The sequence below is a fragment of the Phycodurus eques genome, chromosome 10, assembly GCF_024500275.1.
Source record: "Phycodurus eques isolate BA_2022a chromosome 10, UOR_Pequ_1.1, whole genome shotgun sequence".
Taxonomy (NCBI): domain Eukaryota; kingdom Metazoa; phylum Chordata; class Actinopteri; order Syngnathiformes; family Syngnathidae; genus Phycodurus; species Phycodurus eques.
Window position 1 is genome coordinate 25,441,291 of NC_084534.1, and position 19,164 is coordinate 25,460,454.

At 40.5% G+C, this 19,164-nt stretch overlaps 2 protein-coding genes across 2 annotated transcripts in view; both read right to left on the minus strand.

Annotated features, from left to right (window-relative positions):
• Positions 1–63: 63 nt before the first annotated feature.
• Positions 64–10,536, minus strand: smpd2b (sphingomyelin phosphodiesterase 2b). Its single transcript, XM_061688513.1, has 11 exons — positions 10,118–10,536; positions 8,304–8,372; positions 8,121–8,217; positions 7,042–7,118; positions 6,638–6,731; positions 6,011–6,100; positions 5,850–5,932; positions 4,973–5,105; positions 4,493–4,597; positions 4,182–4,359; positions 64–1,711 (listed from the first exon to the last, which is right to left on the minus strand). The coding sequence occupies exons 2-11, from the start codon at positions 8,351–8,353 to the stop codon at positions 1,305–1,307; spliced, it is 1,314 nt and encodes a 437-aa protein (XP_061544497.1). The 5' UTR covers positions 8,354–8,372; positions 10,118–10,536; the 3' UTR covers positions 64–1,304.
• Positions 10,537–11,534: 998 nt separating this feature from the next.
• Positions 11,535–19,164, minus strand: part of tead3b (TEA domain family member 3 b) — a 35,672-nt gene continuing 28,042 nt past the window's right edge. Inside the window, exons 7-15 of the mRNA XM_061687515.1 lie at positions 18,388–18,513; positions 18,267–18,310; positions 17,689–17,745; positions 16,666–16,730; positions 16,443–16,579; positions 15,190–15,363; positions 14,777–14,920; positions 14,531–14,683; positions 11,535–14,270 (exon numbers count right to left, since the gene is read on the minus strand). Coding sequence (XP_061543499.1) covers positions 14,157–14,270; positions 14,531–14,683; positions 14,777–14,920; positions 15,190–15,363; positions 16,443–16,579; positions 16,666–16,730; positions 17,689–17,745; positions 18,267–18,310; positions 18,388–18,513 — 1,014 coding nt within the window. The 3' untranslated portion in view covers positions 11,535–14,156. The remainder of the gene's footprint in view (positions 14,271–14,530; positions 14,684–14,776; positions 14,921–15,189; positions 15,364–16,442; positions 16,580–16,665; positions 16,731–17,688; positions 17,746–18,266; positions 18,311–18,387; positions 18,514–19,164) is intronic.

A 19,164-nucleotide genomic window follows, 5' to 3' on the forward strand; every position in this document is an offset into this window, starting at 1 on the left:
CACTAATTCAGTCATTTTACAGCATGTTGACATTTTGGTCAATCACAGAAATTAACACAAGAGTTGAAGCTGCCCTCAAGTGGTGACTCAAGAAAGAAATCATGACTTTATTTTTGCATCAACATCATCCAAAATACAGTATTAAGTTGGAATGAATCTCATGTAAAATAAGGATATTAAAAAAACTAAATCATTTTCTTACAATTTCCTGAAAGCTTAAGCATTGAAATAATTTCGGTAAAAGTTTTGGCTCAGCCATGTGGACCATTATGTAGTTCCTACTGTAAGCAAGCGGTTGAGCTCGATTAACTAACAAGTGGACTGCCTGCTAATGCTCAGTTGAAATTACACAACCATTGACATTTTTTTTTTCCACATATTGTCCAGAGATTCCAAGGATCAAATCACAAAGTGTACATTAGATTTACCTTATCGTATAAAAATCATTGTATTATGTAAACGCAGCAATGGGAATACTGTACGTGGTCCCCCTCAAAGCGTTGGATGGGCGGAATGAAAGTTGCATTGATGGCCTTTAAAAAACAAATTACTACAAGGAGCATAAAAAGGTGGATAAATGATTCAAGAGCATTAAAAACATTTGAATGGTGGTTATATATTTAAATTGGGAGGCTCTACGGTGGTTAGCTTTTGCATGTAGAGCGTGCATCTTTTCCTAACAATTGGGCAGGTAAGTAAATGTTTTCATTTATTACTTTACTTAAGGCCCAATTGTTGGATGTCTGTGAAGGATTATCCTGAGCGATCCTGTGATGTGGGGTGTGTTAACTTATTTCTTCCTCACCAATCTGTTCAGAAAACATCTGGGGCAAACGAATGATTATCCTGTGCTGTGGGTTATGTTTTTAAGTGGCTGTTTTTTCCTTGCCCTGATCAGCCTTAAAAACAGTCAGGGCAACAATTGCTCATGTTAAATTTGTTCAGCATTTAAAATAGCAAATCCTAATATGTGAAAGGTTTTTATACTTTCTAAATGGAAAAGTGTGTCAAAACGTTTCTGGTCCACACACGACAATCTGACTCAATTTGGGAATTTACCCATGGTCGTGGCTGACAATCAAAAATGTTAAACCTGTTCAATGCATCGCAAATGTGTCAAAGTTTTGATCAACTTTCTAAATGGGAAAGTGTGTCAAAACATTCTACTTGAACTGTTATGTATTTGCGTCAATAAAAAGGTTAGGTTGGCGTGAGTGTGAATGGTTGCGCCGGCACAGCTTTCCTGTAACGACGTTTAAGATAAGTGGTATCTGAAATGGACGGATAAGATTTCCATTGGCCCGTTATTCCTCCACATGCAACCCGCCGCCGGGCTGCGGACACCCCGGGAGCTTGGCCACGGGGAAGCCCCGCAGCTTCTCCTGCAGGCCTCCCACGGCCAGCCTCATCTGGTCCTCGGTGCCCTGTAGGGACTTGAGCTCCATGGAGTAGAAGACGTAGAGCAGCGAGGTGCACAGCAGGATGGCGAAGCACAGTGCCGCCAGCAGGCAGAAGGAGGTGAGCGGGAAGGCCTGCTCGGCGCCCAGCGCCAGCCAGGGCACGGCCGCGATGGCCAGCTCCAGCAGGAGCAGCGCCAGGCCCATGGCGCCCGTGCGGGCCGCCGTGTAGCGCATCCGTTCCGCGCAGTGCACGCCCACTTTTACCTCAGTGCGGGCCTCCGTCAGTATGTCCACCAGTCTGGCCACATCCCCTGAGGACAAGAGGAACGGCAGACAGAGCAGACTTAAAAGTGGACTTTTTAATTGGGTGTATTCAAATACATGAATAGCCCACCTACTCGCAGTTCGCTATTCACAAAATCACCTTTTCACATTTATTCTGTGGAACCTATCCTCAGCTATTCGCTGAAAAACTCACCAGCTCATCTGTAACTCCTTAAGATGCCACAAGATGCTGCCAAAGCCCCGGCTGAATAGGAAACTCGTAACTGGTGTCAAGGAGGTAAGTTGAAGTGATATATCGGAATTGACAGATGGAGATCTTTGTAAGTCGAGGAGGAGCTAACTTTAGCCTGGGTTGGTAGTGGGAGTTATGTAGTCTTTGCTACATCTGTATGTTTTTGCTCTGCTGAGTGGCTATTAAAAAGCAGATTTTTTTCCATCCCAAATCATCTGTGAGGCATTGATTTTTAAGGGTAATGTAAGATAAGTTTGAAACGATATTGGGATAATAGCTTGTGGTGTATTTACGGTTTAAACGATTTATTCACCAATACCTATCAGCAGCTTTTCACTGAAAACTCATTTTTGCACTCTTTCTGAAATGCTATAAGATGCCATGCGAGGCCACCGAAACCCGGTCTAAATAGGAAAGTAGTAGTGTCAAGAAAGTATGTTGAAGTGATACATCTCTACAAGCTTTGTATGTTGGGGTGGAGCCTTGGTTGTTATGAAAGTTGTGAAAAGTCTGCACATGTGTAACTGCAACCCCAATTCCAATGAAGTTGGGATGTTGTGTTAAACATAAATAAAAACAGAATACAATGATTTGCAAATCATGTTCGACCTATATTTAATTGAATACACTACATAGACAAGATATTTAATGTTCAAACTGATAAACTTTATTGTTTTTAGCAAATAATCATTAACTTTTATTTTTTTTAAATATAATTATAAAAATATAAATATTACAAATTTTATGGCTGCAACACGTTCCAAAAAAGCTGGGACAGGTGGCAAAAAAGACTAATAAAGTTGAAGCTGTTTGGAACATCCCACAGGTGAACAGGTGGGTTCCATGATTGGGTATAAAAGGAGCTTCCCTGAATTGCTCAGTCATTCACAAGCAAAGATGGGGCGAGGTTCACCTCTTTGTGAACAAGTGCGTGAGAAAATAGTCCAACAGTTTAAGGACAATGTTCCTCAATGTACAATTGCAATGAATTTAGGGATTTCATCATCTATGGTCCATTATATCATCAAAAGGTTCAGAGAATCTCAAGTAAGCGGCAAGGCCGAAAACCAACATTGAATGCCCGTGACCTTCGAGCCCTCAGGCGGCACTGCATCAAAAACCAACATCAATGTGTAAAGGATATCACCACATGGGCTCAGGAACACTTCAGAAAACCAATGTCAGTAAATACAGTTCGGTGCTACATCTGTAAGTGCAACTTGAAACTCTACTATGCAAAGCAAAAGCCATTTATCAACAACACACAGAAACGCCGCCAGCTTCTCTGGGCCCGAGATCATCTAAGATGGACTGATGCAAAGTGGAAAAGTGTTCTGTGGTCTGACGAGTCCACATTTCAAATTTGTTTTGGAAATTGTGGACGTCGTGTCCTCCGGGCCAAAGAGGAAAAGAACCATCCGGACTGCTTTGGACACAAAGTTCAAAAGCCAGCATCTGTGATGGTATGGCGCTGTGTTAGTGCCAATGGCATGGGTAACTTACACATCTGTGAAGGCACCATTAATGCTGAAAGGTACATACAGATTTTGGAGAAACATATGCTGCCATCCAAGCAACGTCTTTTTCATGGACGCCCCTGCTTATTTCAGCAAGACAATGCCAAACCACATTCTGCACCTGTTACAAAAGCGTGGCTTCGTAGTAAAAGAGTGCGGGTACTAGACTGGCCTGCCTGCAGTCCAGACCTGTCTCCGATTGAAAATGTATGGCGCATTATAAAGCGTAAAATACGACAACGGAGACCCCGGATTGCTATGACAATTAGTGTCCTCAGTTCCCAAGCATTTTTTTAATGCTGTTGTGAAAAGGTGATGTAACACAGTGGTAAACATGACCCTGTCCCAGCTTTTTTGGAACGTGTTGCAGCCATAAAATTCTAAGTTAATGATTATTTCCTAAAAACAATAAAGTTGATCAGTTTGTACATTAAATATCTTGTTTTTGTTGTGTATTCAATTAAATATAGGTCGAACATGATTTGCAAATCATTGTATTCTGTTTTTATGTTTAACACGTCCCAACTTCATTGGAATTGGGGTTGTACATGCCAGCTTCCCAGTGCATTTTTTTTCAATTAAGCCATTTATGGAAGCCATTTATTTTTTTGGGTAATGTTTTAAGATGAGCTTGAAATGATATTAAACAACTTAGGGATCATAGTTTGTTGTATATTTACAGTTTAAACTGTTATTACGGGGGGGGGGGGGGGGATTACTGTACTAATCTGGGGGTCACAAAAATACCTCCTGCACAATCATGACTCCTCGTCCGAAAGTCTCCCCCGGCCTCACTCGGAGCGAGCACGTCAAGTCTGAACTCGGCCGTCAGAGCCTCGTGGTCCGAGTAGGGGAAAGCCTTTCCCGGGACGGAGCCTTTGGTGGTGCACATGGACGCGCACTGGATGCTGGCTTTGCTCGAACCCTGCATGAAAAAAAAGAAAAGAATGAAAGGGGTCATAAATGGAAAATGTACTTTTACTTTACTTTTATATACAAGTAGTCATGTATCCTTGAAAACGTGTTTTGATACCAGGTGAAACGAATGTTTGAGCCACCTTAAAGAGGATGTAGTCGATCCTGATGCCTTTCTTGAAGGGAGCGATCACTTTCTGGCTGATGAAAGGGTTGTCCAGTATGAGAGTCAGACCGTCTTCACATCCCTGAACAATACAATTTATCAAAAGGCTTCTCATTTCAGCATAGAATTATTAATTTCATTATTAATCATTTGAAGAGCGGTTAACAATTGTGACTTGTGGACGAAAGCCCCTGGATAGATAGACCATCCTGCGTTGAACGAGGTGGTCGATCGAAGCAATTGACAGGTATCACGCCAGGAAACAGCAAATATTACCTGAAAGGTCCTCAATTAGATGACATTGACCACTATGTGTTGAATGGCAATAAAAAATAATAATATAAATAATAATAAAATGTGGCTTTGAGCACTCAAGTTTGCCCTCCCCTAAATAAGACCCCTTCCCGATTCACAACTCTTTGGTGCAGCTGATCCTTTCCTGTGTCTGAAGACCTACGTCAAAGGCGTCGGTCTCGGTGTACGCGTCCCGCAGTCCCGTGTAGGACGTCAGCAGCTTGTTGCCGAGGTCCCGAGGGTGCATGTTGAGGTCGCCGCCGAGGACCACCACGTCGGCGCCGGCGGACGTGTGGCTAGAAACACAGCATGCAGTTATAACAGTCAACAATTTGACACTATGAAAGTAATATCCCGCAGATATGCCCACCCCAAAATGGTTTGCAATTGCCTGTAAATACCACAAGATGGCGGCAAAGCACTTCTTTTTCTAAATGACACTCCTCAACCCACTTCATATAATAGTTTCCTTGAGGTGAGTTTTTCAGGGACTAAAAGAGGATATGTTCCAAACGAATAGGTTAGCCCCGAACCGCGAATATTCGAGGGTTCAATGTTTACCATCAACTCTGACTAAACAGTTTAATATCATTTCAAACATACCAAGAAGAAATAAATGACTTACAGATGATTTGATTTAGAAAAAAAAAGGCATCAGAACTGTGTGTGTGGCAAAGACGCGCCATAACCTCCACTAACAACCCAGGCTAACCTCGCCTCCTCCGACATGCAAACCTTGTCGCTTGGTTGAGATGTATCACTTCAACATTCTTCCTTTTAAGGAGTTGCACGATTTTATTTTTTTTGTAGTCGATGCAAATGTGATGGAAATAGAGTAATCGATCAGTGTATTTTTAAAAAAAAATATTCTATTTCCCTGACACCAACTCCTATTTAGACAGGGCTTGCAAATAGGTGATTGTTTCAGCGACTAGGATAGGATAGGTTCCACAGAAAAAAATGTAAATAGTTAAATTTTTGAGTAGTGAACCACAAATATGCTCGGCAATACAATTACAGAGTTGTCAATGGGACAGTACCGGATGAACTGCTGCAGCTCCCAGGACTGGACCACCCTGTGAGGCAGATAGGCGTCCCTCTCCCGACAGTACTCGGCGTGCAGCTGCAATGACAGACATCTCGGTCAATGAACTCACCCCTGCGTGTATTCGGACGAGACGGACGTTAAGATGCCACCTACGTGAGTCAGGTAGAAGTTGGCGGTCAGCGTGCTGATGTTTACGACGGCCAGGCCCACAGCTTTGCCTCCGAACCAATCCCCGTGGTGAGCCTGAGAATAATTGTGCTTTTAAGACACGGTGCATTGTGGGAATTTGCAATATATACAGTACTAAAATCACTATTTCAGTTGTTATAAAGTTATCCGAGGGCCATACGAAAGCGATAACCAGGCCTCATTTGAGCATTTTTGCACCCTCACAATCAAAGTTCAAAAAAATAAATAAATAAATAAAAATAAAAAAAGAAGATTGTTGGATGTCTCTTTAGAGCTTGTCCTGAGCAACTATTCTTTTTTTATTATTATTCTCCTCCTACCCAATTTGCTCGAAAACAGTTGAGATTGACATTTGTAAATGTTAAACCTGTGCAAAACTTACGATCACAAGTTCTTGTGTCTGTCAAGTTTTCATACTATACTATATACCACACATCATTACAGCAATATGTACACAGTGGCCAATTATTTCTGTGTAATGACTTGGGTTTCTCACACAAAAAAAAAAAAAAAAATTATTAAAAAAAAAAAAAAAAGGGGTAATGTGTGCGAACGCTGCTTTAGGTTCAAATTTACATCTCTAATACTTACCATGTACGGGTACCCATTAAGGGAATAGCGGTAAAGAAGCGTGTCTTGAATTCTGTGCTTGGAGAAAATGGCCAATCCGCTGCCGATGACTCCACTGGGGGGGGGGGGGGGCAAAGTGAGCCATTAGGAGATTTGAATGGAATCCTTCAGTTTAAATATGGTTTCCAAGGCAACCGACATCACACGACATCTTAACAGCTTTGAGTATTTTTATTTTATTTTTATCTATTTAAATGTACAAGTAGCTGAGATTAGATTATTGTGCATTGGTATGCAGGTCAAGAGAGAATTAAAAAGTGTTAATCCTTCAGTCGGTTCCATTTAGCAGGTGGATCAAAGCGCTCCAGCACATCTGAGGCCTTTTCTGACATTTTGCAAGGGGATTACAACTTGAAACACGTTACCTCTTAAAGTAATGCGAGTGAACGTGGCTACTGGCCAACTTCTTCCTCAGGAAGAGGTAGTCTTTTTCACTCCACACCTGCAGAACATAAAAACAGTGTGAGACTTGAAATAAAGGATGACTTTTGCACCTTTTGGCTCATTAGCATTGCCGCTATGTTTGCACAGAGTAGGTTTGGATCACTTGTGGCTGTCTAGGGGTATACATAGAATGTGATCACTTGTTTTTTTATTTCTATACAAAACTAATACTACTAATAATAAAGTACTGTAGCCAATCTACAACCCCAATTCCAATGAAGTTGGGACATTATGTTAAACATAAATAAAAACATAATACAATGATTTTCAAATCATGTTCAACCTATATTTAATTGAATATACTACAAAGACAAGATATTTAATGTTCAAACTGATAAAATGTTATTACTTTTAGCAAATAATCATTAACTTCGAATTTTATGGCTGCAACACGTTCCAAAAAAGCTGGGACAGGGTCATGTTTACCACTGTGTGACATCACCTTTTCTTTTAACAACATTCAATAAACGTTTGGGAACTGAGGACACTAATTGTTGCACCTTTGAAGGTGGAATTCTTTCCCATTCTTGCTTAATGTACAGCTTCAGCTGTTCAACAGTCCGGGGTCAGAATAAAAAACTAAATGAAAGGTGGGAAGAATTTTTTTAAATTAAATTTAAAATGAGGCCAATACATAAATAGACAAATGTGACACATTTTATTTTGAATTTTATAACAACAAAAACTACATTAAATTAAAATGAATTGTGACCTATTAATTTTATGAAACTATTTAACTTTTCCAAATTCTCATTAAATTGTCAGAGTTATTATTAAAATATATATGACAAAATATTAAAATGCAGCAAGTAGATAAAGATTATAGGCAAATTATGTGAACATTTTCTATTTCACATAAAAACACTACATTGGTAAATAAAATTGGGCAAACACAGTACACAATTTTTATTTCCTGATTTTACTTGTTTTAAAATGAAATAAACTAAAAACATAAATATCATGTAACCTGCTAAAAGCGGATACTTTTCCATCCACTCACTTCTTGCAGGAGGACCACGTCGTGCTTTTCATGGTGCAGCATGTCTGCGATCATGGCGTACCGCTGAGCGCAGTGCTTGCTCAGGTAGCGCACCCCCCTGACAAACAAAAACACCAGCGGAATGTCAACTATAGATTTACTGAAACAACAGGAGTGTGTGAGTGTGTGTTTGCATACACTGACCAGCAGTTGAGAGAGAACACTCGGATGCTGACAGAGTCCTTGTGATCCATGATGGTGGAGCATTAGATCCTAATATTGAAGATTACAAATGACACACATATATCAGCTGGTCTTTTTTTTTTTTTTTTTTTTTTTTTTAAACCACCAGGGCCTTTAAAAAGTGCTCATTAAGCTTCAAAAGTGCCACTGAAGCAGAGCTGACAGTTTTCACTTCTTAAAGCCTTAAAAACAAATCCACTAAAACTAATGTCACCTAGTAGTAGTAATAGTAGTCATTATTATAGGAATTTCTGGGATTGATCAAGTCATTAAAATCACTTTATGGCTTTTACACGCAATAGTAAAGATTAGCCAATACGAGCAAATTTTAACGGCAAAGTAGACTACAGCAGCTGTTGGTAGCTCCATGGGGAGAAAAGGAAAAACACATTTTCACTTTTTGTTTCACTTTTATATAGGTGTCCCGCGACTGACTGGCAAATGGTCGTAGCCCGCGTTTCATCCGAAATCAGCTGCGATAGGCTCCAGCAAACCCGTGACCCTGAACAGGATATAAAAAATTGATGGATGGATGGATGGATGGATGTTATTAGATGGGTGTGGTATAGGTAGCATAGACGCACAGATAATGTGTTGACATTGTTATCAGCTGCCGAGGCTGGTCAATGTGACAATACATGTTTGCATGTGGCGTGTGTGTGCGTGTGTTTGGAACAAGCTGACCAGGCAGCCTGTGGGTCACGCGCTGTTTATATAGAAAAAGAAGAAATGGAATTGTGCAAAAAAAAAAAAAAAAAAAAAACAGGAAAAAGAAAACAAAAATCACCAGTAGCACATCAGGAGGGGAAAAAATATGTTTAAAGTGATTTAAGTCAAACTGTGTGCATAGGTGTGTCTGTGGGTGATAACATTTTCCATTTGGGATGCTGTGCTAATTAATTAGCACGAATGATTAAGATTCTCGATTGTGGCTTTTCAGGATTTCCAATTTCCAACAGACCCTAAATTTGGAAAATTCTCAATTCAGATTTTTAGAAAAGATTTCTTCTCAGAACCTGGAGCACAAACAACTTCCTTGTTTTTGTAGCGATGCTACCATAAATGGGTACCAAAGTTGAGATGATAACCACTGAACATCAAATTGACCTCACTTTTCGCTGTACTGTCTACTCAGAAAGAAAGAAAAAAAAGCCTGCTAATGTGATAATGACAGTAAAAAAATAAAAAATTTAATGTATGAACATCCAAATTAGCTGCATTTAGTCTAAATGAAGAGACTCACCTCTCAGGCACAGACAAGTAGCCCAATAACTGTTTTCATTAACTTTCCTGGCAAAAGTTGATTACTTGTTTCGTTTAAGTTTTATGACACAGCCATTATTACAGTTTCCAAACCTATCCCTACAATTTCACTTAGTTAAAAATGGCACTCATCTGTGTATGAGTATGTAGTCGCCTGATGGAAAATAAAATGAATTTAAATTTCCAATGTCGAAAGTGAGACGGGGTTGCAGATTTTATACTACTGTCCAGTACTAGCACAAATACCATCACGACAACTGTCGACTTGGTTGACTTAATAACAATTTCTATGAAGACAAAACTGTGTTTATTACAAATGGCAGACAATGAATGAATTTAAGTTCTAAACGACAGCAGAGCTACACATGCTAGTTGTATCCTGATTGTGAAGCATAGCAGGAGTACTTACTTGACATTAAAACACAGTGAGGTGATTTTAAACGATTGCTACCAATTTAAGTGTCTTATTTTTGTTTTCTTTCTTTCTTTCTTTTTTTTTTTTAATTACTCACCTGGACGAAGTGGGAAGAGGCTCCTCGGTGGGCGTTTGAACAGTCGCTCGGGTCCAGGATACTTCCTGGGGGCTACCGAACAATTAAACCGACGGAAGGCGGACCACGACGTTGTCAAAGTGGTTATTCTTATTACATGATGCTTAAAAACGCGACAGAGCTAGTTCCTCGGCTGCGCGGCGACGCTTTATCACGGTGAAAGTGTAAATAGAGAACACGAAAGTGCCATGTTGGATTAGGAGTGACGGCATCGGGCCACACGTTCGTTACTTCACGTCCTTATCGCTTCCAAAACAAAACGCAAGCCTGACGTTGATTTTCATTTGAATATATGTTATATTTTATGTTGTAAGGCCATTAAGAGTTTATTAAAATACATAAAAAGTAAAAAAAAATAAGTTTCATTTACGCTTTATTGCTGACTTCCGTATCCTTTCCGCTCCTCTGGAATTCTGGGAACTGAAGTTTTCTCCGCGCGCTAATCAGAACAGTGTGCGTTTATTGTCTCAATCATGTGTTCAAATATGGCAGTAATAGTTGATTAGTCAATATTGAGTTTAGCTACACTTCTTTTGTCTTGTTTTGGCTTAAAATATACAGTGCTTACCGTAGATGTACGTATAAACTGATGATAAAGAACACAACCTGAAACAAAAATGTGTCCCAACTTCACCAAAGTAACTTCAAACAGTGGTTGTTCTCAACATTTCTACACTAAATACCACCTCAAAAAAGTATTTTTTTTTTTAAAGGCCTACAGTACCATAACGTAGGCCTATGTCTTTATCAAAAACGAGAGATGATGCCCCTAAAGTATTATTATTGTAAGCCACTGTAAGGTGAGGCACTGTTTGACCATTAACCAAAATGGGGGGGCTTAAACAATGATTCAATCGTAAGGTATTTGATATAAATTACAAATCGTTCTTGAATATTAAAAAAGTCCTTCAAGATTAAATGCAAATGCAATTGTACTTAAGTTCAATAGAACTGAACTGTACTTAAAAAAATGGAATGTACATGAAAAGTAAAACGTACTACACTTGATTTATAAAATGTTTTTAAAAGGCTGTATGCATCGCCGCAAGCTTCAGTGTAATAGGTTTAATTGTATTTTCTTTTTTTAAATGCTGTAAATCTTATCCATTCATCAATTTTTTTTTTGTACAGTGATTTTTTTTGGTGTACCACAAGAGGAAGCCCGCGTACCACTAGTTGTACTCAAATCATTTATTTTGAATTGGTGACTCAAAGCAAACAGACCTGGGAAGAGTTTGGACCACCACCCTAAGTTTAGTTTCAAGTAAAAGTGTTTAAAAAAAATAAAATAAAATTAACGTGTTGTATTTCGTATTTTATTCTTACTTGATAATATTGAAAGAAGAAAAGCCATGGGCAAATACAACTACACAGCGTATCATGGGGAAAATGGCCCCCAAAGGCACCATGTGTCTTTTATTGTTAGATACATTGTTTTGATTACATAGTCCAACCTCTATTCGGAAGTATAAAATTGCAATTCACAATTGTGGCAAAGACAAGAGTAAACCACCTTAAACCAAAAACAATAAAACACCTTCCCACACCATTCAGAATATGACACATTATTATTAATTATCAATATCAACACAATCACACATTATTTTCAGTGAGGCAAAACACTCACAGTCAAAAACACAACAGAATCAAAACATGGACAAATGCTGGTAATGGCGAGAAAACTGTATAAAAGATACACTGAGCAAGGAGCATTATTATTTTTTTTTGTGTGTCTAGTTTGCAAAATACGAGATTCAAAGCCAGGCAGGCACTTTTGTCAAAATGTGTCCAATTTTATGGCGAAAAATTGTCCAGTGAGCCACCCACCCACACCCACACACACACACACACACACACACACACACACACACGCACACACACACGGACGCTTTTCCGTTTCACCATCTCCAAATCAATGCAAAACTGATTAAGTGAACCCCACTCTGCCCTTATTATTAGCATCTGCTTTCCAACCCTATAAATAACAATCACATTCCACACAGCACAGAGACAACAGGTTGGAGTTGGATGTGGATTAAATTGTCTTAAATATGAACAACTGAAGCTTCTGTGCATAGTGAGTGAAGGTGTATGGCTTCACAGCATGCAATTTCTTTCTTAAACAAAAGAAACCGTGATTTCAATTCGCTCGTTCCCCTCTGTGCTGGGTCACTTGATCAAAAATAAACACCCCCTTTCCCCTCCTCTAATTAAAAAATACTCCTATGTAACACATATTCCTTTAGAATCCACTTGACTCACAGTACAACAACAACGTAGTTTTCACTTTAGGCTACATACACGTCAAGGCGTAAAAACAAAACACTGCTGTCACTTTATCTCCACCGCCCCACAGCACAGCCGAGCACACATCTTCCGATAAAGCAATGTAACAACGGGGGTGTCGCTGGTTTTATGTAAGACGAGCAACAGTAAAAGGCATCCGTAGTGTCAGAAAATCTTTTATTTGTAAAACGGGGTACACACATACCGATAATCAGTTCAAATATGATCATTTCGTCCCCCCTTTTCAATCAAAGTCAGCAGAGAACTGATTGTCGGATGTCTCGAAAAGATTATCCTGAGCAATTTTGCTGTAGTGTTGAGAGATTTTCTTTCCTCCCCGGCCTGCTCGGAAGACGAGCTGGGCTGAAGATCTTAAAAGATCTTATGTTAAACCTGTTCAATATTTACAATCAACACCAATTAAAGTGAGATACACACATACTGATATTTGGGCCGGATTTAAGTATTTCCCCTCTTTCCAATCAAAGTCTGCAAAGGACCGATTGTTGCATGTCTCTAAAAGATTGTCATGAGCGTTTAGCCACTGGTGTGGGGTGTGTTAAAATTATTATTTTTTCCCTCCCTCGAAAGACAGTCAGGGCGACAATTGTAGATATTAAAACTGTTCAGTATTTATGATCGCAAACACTTGTGTGTGATCAACACAGATATTAGCCAAGTCACAGACTTTGTGATTGTGACGTGAAACAGAACGATATCAAATTAAGTGTGATACATACACACCAACAATTGGGCTGAATTTGAGGATTTCCCCCATCTTCAGATCAAAGTCAGCAAAGGCTCGATTGTCAGATGTCTCTAAATGATTATCCTGCGCGATTAACCTGTGGTTTGGGATGTGTGTATCGTAAATGTTAAACCTGTTCAATATTTAGGATCACAATAGCTTATGTGTGTGGTCAACACCGATTGAAGCAGGGTACAAACATATTGATAATTGTACCAAATTTTAGCATTCCCCCTTTCCAATCAAAGTCACTGAGGGCCCGATTGTTAGAGGATTCTAACAGATTATCCTAAATGATTATCCTGTGGTGTGGGATTCGGTGAGTGATTCCCCCCCATAAATATTAAACCTGTTCAAAATTTATGATCACAAAGCCTTGTGTGGGAAAATCGGTATGTGTGTACCCCGTGTCAAACAAGATTTAAAACAGACAGGCAGTACCAGAATGATAAGGCAAAAAGTCTTTTCACTGATAAATGTTGGCGTGAAAAGCCTGACGGGCTTATTTCCAATTGAATCTCTTTTATGATGATCTGTCATTTGAGAGAGAGAAAAAAAAAAAAAAGAGGTAGTACAAAAGGCAATTCAAAGTGGCAGGCAACGATATCTTTGGAGGAAAAAAAAAAGGCACTTTTCTTTCCGAACAAAATCTACTGCAACACCGCTTCCTCTTCCTCTGTGGTCCAGTTCTGTCGTCTCTTCTTGCTCTGAGTGATCTCATTCAACACCTTCTCATTCCCTCAAGCTCCTTGGCGTACCTCCACTCCATCTAAAGCAAGTTTCAACACAAGCTACTGGTCTGTAAATGCAAGTGTGTGCGATTGTCGGTGTTTATTTTTTATTTTTTTCTTATGTGTGTGTGAGTGTTAGTTCACTAGCGTCGTTTCTGGTTTTGCTGGCTGAAGAGAGGGGGGACGGCGTGTTTTCACTTATTTTTTTTTCGGTTTTTTTTTTTTTTTTTTTTGCTTAGTCCTTCACAAGTCTGTAGACGTGATACTGGGCGCCGTGCTCGCTGGTGGACACCTCGAACACGAACGCGATGCACAGCAACGTCTCTTGGGTGTCCCGGTTCGTTACCACCTGGGGGAGCAAAAAGAGATGGAGGCAACAACGTCAGGTGGGGAAATGCGACGGAGCCCAGCCCTGCACGCCCATTATCTCATTAGGTATTGTTCATTATTAGGTAAATGGTACACTGTATTTGGATTTTTTTCAGTACAGGACATTCAGGATGGTACAACGGAATATACTTGGTGCTATTTTTCCCATTAATCTTCTGTATTACAAAGCTTCTGGGATTATCGTACACTACAAATGCATGCTCATATGGATGTGTGTACCTGCAGGATGGTGAAGTTTTCAAGAACACTGTTCATCATGTACTTTTCGGGCAAGTGCTTGAGCTTGTGGATGAAGTTGATCATGTACTCGCACATGGGGGAGCGGTGGATCCTGTAAACGCACTTGCCCCCCTCCAGGCGGGCGTACTCGGTCTGCGGCGGCGGCAGGAGAGCACACACACACACAGCTAATACACACAAACTGCACGTTTGAGGAGATAATCGATCATTACGCGCTATCGTTACCTCGACTTTCTCCACCACCTGCTTCCCAAAGGAGCAGACTTTGGTCGAAACGGTGATGGTCATGTTCTCGGCGCTGCTGTACTGGCTGGTGACGCCGTAGAAAGACCCGGGGCCGTCCTGCATGCCGCTGCTGTTCAGGTCGGCCTGGGGAGGGCGTAATCAATGTAAAAAGGGAGATATTATGGAAAATTGACTTTATAATCACGTGCATACTATTAATGTAATCGTGTCCCCCTCAAAACGGGCTCAAGTGCAGCTTGAATAAACAAAACAAAAAGTGTGGTTTAGTTTCTGATACTTTGTTTTGACAAAGGTGTGTCACGGAAATGTTATTAAGACACCTGAAAATGGTTTTTAAATTGAGAAAATAAATGTATGCTAATGTCTTCTTCAAATAAACCTTGATTGCGCACCCAAAATTTAACCAGGAAAAATGCGTTCTGAGGGCCTTTCTCGTAAAGCTCCTTGAGGCCGCCCTTCTTCTCGGGGAACTTGTCGTAGATCTGTCGGATGTCCACAGCCTCCAGGAGGGGGTCGCTGTAGGAGGGGTTGGTCTGTCCTATGTGGACAAACAGGTGTTTGCTGTACTGCAAAACAGAGGCACAAGAAAGGACGCGATTAAACTCGCAGGCAAATATATGACCTGCATTAAGATGCTTTGAGGAATCTGGTGAATTATAAGACAATAGGGAAGGTCACTAATTGAAGCAACATGGACATTATGAAATTATTGTGCCCTCGAGTGACTCCTACCAAGTGGTGATTCGATGAGAGGGTGGGGGAAATGATTAGTTGATTCACTGCTGAATTTGTAAGTTTACAATTAACAGTCTCCAATTGTATGGTTGGTTTATTGATTATGGCAATTGACAGGATATCAGTCAAAATGGTGAAAAAAAAAAAAAAACGAAGTTCACACAAAATAAACTTATAGAAATGCTGTGTTATTGCTGAGGAAAGGAAGTTTTCATTCAAGATATAACAGTGTATGGCTCCGTTCACTGATCCCTAAATTCCTTGCTACACATGGAGACGGTCACAGTTTTTCAGTAAACCGTCGGAATATCTGCCGTTCTTCGCAGAGGACAATGAATACATGCCTATGAGTATTGTTATATTATCTCATCTACAGAGATAATAATCTATTTGCGAGCCTGTCTATTGAATTTTGCATTGTTTGCAAGCCTTGAGCTAAACAGACTTGACTCAAGCAAAGCTATGTTGTCGTTTCAAAGACAGAACGTTTAATTCTCTTTGTTTTATGTTTACTTTGATAGTAAACTTCAACTGGGTGTGAAAATACAAAACTTGAAGTCTCTTTTTTGAAGAATTGTGAAATAAAACCATCATCCAAATGACGACTTGTATCTATAAATCGGAACCACTGTATTGGTCATTGGTTGATTGTGCACAGCTGTGTGACACACGGGCACAAGCCAATCTAAAGAAATCGACATCGTTTCTTCACAGAGTTTTATTACTTTTGCATTGTTTTTTTCCCCCATGCATTTTAGACTGCTATTCCGTCTGTTATAATAATCAATAAAGAATGATACAAATTGGAGAAAAATAAAACTTGCACTTTCAGCAAGGAATCAAATCATGATTTTCATCACTGTATTGCTCTTTTATTTCAATATGTAACCACACCAAAACTTGAACTCACAGTGTCCGGGTCCCTCTGGACTTCCATGAAGGCCGAGTACTCTAACATGCGCAGCTTCGAGGAGGCGATGGTCCGGTCCTGCCACACTGGCACCGCTGTAGCTGTGGGCGCGAGGGGCGGCGCCAAGGGTTCGTAACCTGTCAGGCAGAAAATGCAAAAATTGAGGATGTCTCAAATATCCCAGAGTTAGTCAGACTGTATATGTACACAAAGTCATACTTACTTGGTATGGACTGCGGTACAGGACCTGATAGGCTCGGGTATGGGGGCTGTGCAAAAGGTTTGATACTAGAAGACAACAAATACTTTAGTGAGACAAACTTGACAGGAAAGAACATGTTCGTCTGAAATATTTGAATGCTAGAAAGGGGGACATATTATGGAAAAATGCATTTTTAATTTCTTGTACACAAAAAGTGGCTTGTTTGGATTGCCTGGCCATATATTAAGCATGAAATTAACAACCAAATAAATCTTTAGTGAGTGTTCTGGTTGTCTCAGAAGATGTTTCACCTCTCATCCAAGCAGGCTTAGTCAGTTTGTAAAACAAGGCGAGTGCCGTCCTACCTACCCTTGTTGCATGAACCGATGAAACCTGCTGGGATGCATGTTTTATTTATGCATGTTTTTGTCACTAGTCACATGTTTTTTTTCGCTAGTCGCAGCAGGGCTCGGTCTTTACAATAATTTGGCGGCTTGGTGATGAAGTGCCGTCTCCATGACGGAAAATACAATCAATGCCTTTACTGCTAATTATTGTCGATGCCTTTTTTCTTCACACTCAAGGAGTTCACTTGGTCATAATCCTGTAGCTCCACCCCTAGTCGTCATGGTAACAAAAGACCTATGCCCTGTCCTGGTGAGCTGAGCAGTGGCTTCAAAACAGGCTAATTTCAGCTAGACTTAAATAATGGTGTAATTCTTGATTCTTGGGAGTATTTTTAAGAAAGCAAGTCATAGAAATGCTATTAAGATACCAAGAAACTGTTTTAAGTTGCGAAATAAAGCACAATATGTCTGCTTTAAACGTGGCTTGCCAGTTGGTGTCCAAGTAAGCATGTGTTGCTGCACCAGCAAAGCGTAAGTCCACCTGCTTCATTGCTTTCCAACCTTTGGTTGCATTTTTTCTGGGTGAATGAATTTGAAAGTCAATTTGGTGCAGGCAACATACAAGAAAAAGAGTGTGGAAGTTAGTAGCGGTGCTTCGGTGCTGACGGCGGGAGCTCAGCTGCCAGGGCGAACTTACGCATGGCTGGTGCGGCCAAGCCCAGGAGTCCTTCCCGGGTTGAGATCTAGAACAAGCCTGATGTGCAAAAACGTCACGCGTTAAACATGCTTTGCAATGCCGCTGATTTTATGCATCGGTGACAACGTCGTCTCCTGTCATACACCAAGACTGCTTACAACATACACCAAACTGCTTACAACATACAAGGCCTTCACAAAAAAACTGTAAATGTGGCTAGTTAACACCTATAGCTGCAAACACTAAAAGACAAGTATGTCATGTTGTTTTTTTGTTATGATAAAAAAAATTATGGTTTTATTCTCTCTTAATAGTATAGTTTGATTATGTATCCTGTATTATATTGTCTTGTAGATGTATTCTACTGCTTTTTTACATCATGGCCAGGGGACTACAGATGAAAACTAGCCTTCTGGCTAATTCTGGCTTTTTTAACCATGTGTACTTCATGTGTTTTATGAAATTACATTGTCCCCTTTCAAAAATAAACTGAACTGAAGACGCCCCCCCCCCCCCCCCAACCCACACACACACACCCCACCACCCCGCCCCTCGCACTCGGGGGGGGTTCTACTTACTCCTGAGAAGGTCCAGGCTGTCCCGGAATCGGCGCGGGCCAGAACTAGAGAATGACACAAGGTTTTCAGATTTAAAAATAAAAACGTGAAAGAAAGCAGGACAATTGAAGGGAGGTCTCACTCTGCCTGGCTGGTAGGGGGCAGGGGGCATCGGCGGAAGATGATTCTTGATCATGCTCGGCGAGACGATCTGCGCCGACGAGAGCGCCGCCATGTTCTGGAGGGCTTTGTCTTTGGATGCCTGATCCTACAGTGAAAGGAGGCCAGTCAAGCACAAGGGGGCGCCACAATGTGCACAGGACTCCTAAAACGGGGTACACGCATACCGATAATCGGGCCCAATTTGAGTATTTTCCCATGCGATCAAAGTTAGCGAAGGCCAAATTGTCTCGAAAAGATTAGCCTGAGTGATTATCCTGTGGTGTAATGTGCGTTAAAGACAATTGTAAATATGAAACCTGGTCTGCCTCGATGGGAAATCCATACATGTACGGTCAACACAGTGTTCATTTTGTTTGTGGTGTTGGTCCTTTTGAGTACACCATAGAATATAAGCGCAGGAAGAACACATTCAACGATATTTCTTCCCCTCGTCGTATGTGGGGTGTGTCGCATTTGAAGAATCGGTAAAGATGTTGAAAATCGGTATGTGTACCCAACTTTCTGAAGCCAGTTGTAGACTGGCATTCGTGTTACCAAAGAAAATGAAGTCAATTCTAAAAAAGCGCTTATTTGGCTTTGAAAGTAAAGTGCAGCGTTGTTGCGGTCACCATGGAAATGAGAAAGAGAGTAGCTTTACACTGATGAATGGATGTAGAGCAGTGTCATGAAAAGCAGCATACGAAAGATCGTAGTTGATTCATGTTGGAGCCACATTATTTTTAAGTCTAAAATTATT

Excerpts from the sequence above, each read along its gene's own strand:
- smpd2b (XM_061688513.1), bottom strand. The coding sequence starts at position 8,353 with ATGGATCACAAGGACTCTGTCAGCATCCGAGTGTTCTCTCTCAACTGC. Across the intron at positions 5,106-5,849 it reads GAGCTGCAGCAGTTCATCCG|CCACACGTCCGCCGGCGCCG; the intron begins GTACTGTCCCAT and ends CTGTGTTTCTAG. Across the intron at positions 1,712-4,181 it reads GAGTCATGATTGTGCAGGAG|GGGATGTGGCCAGACTGGTG; the intron begins GTATTTTTGTGA and ends TCTTGTCCTCAG.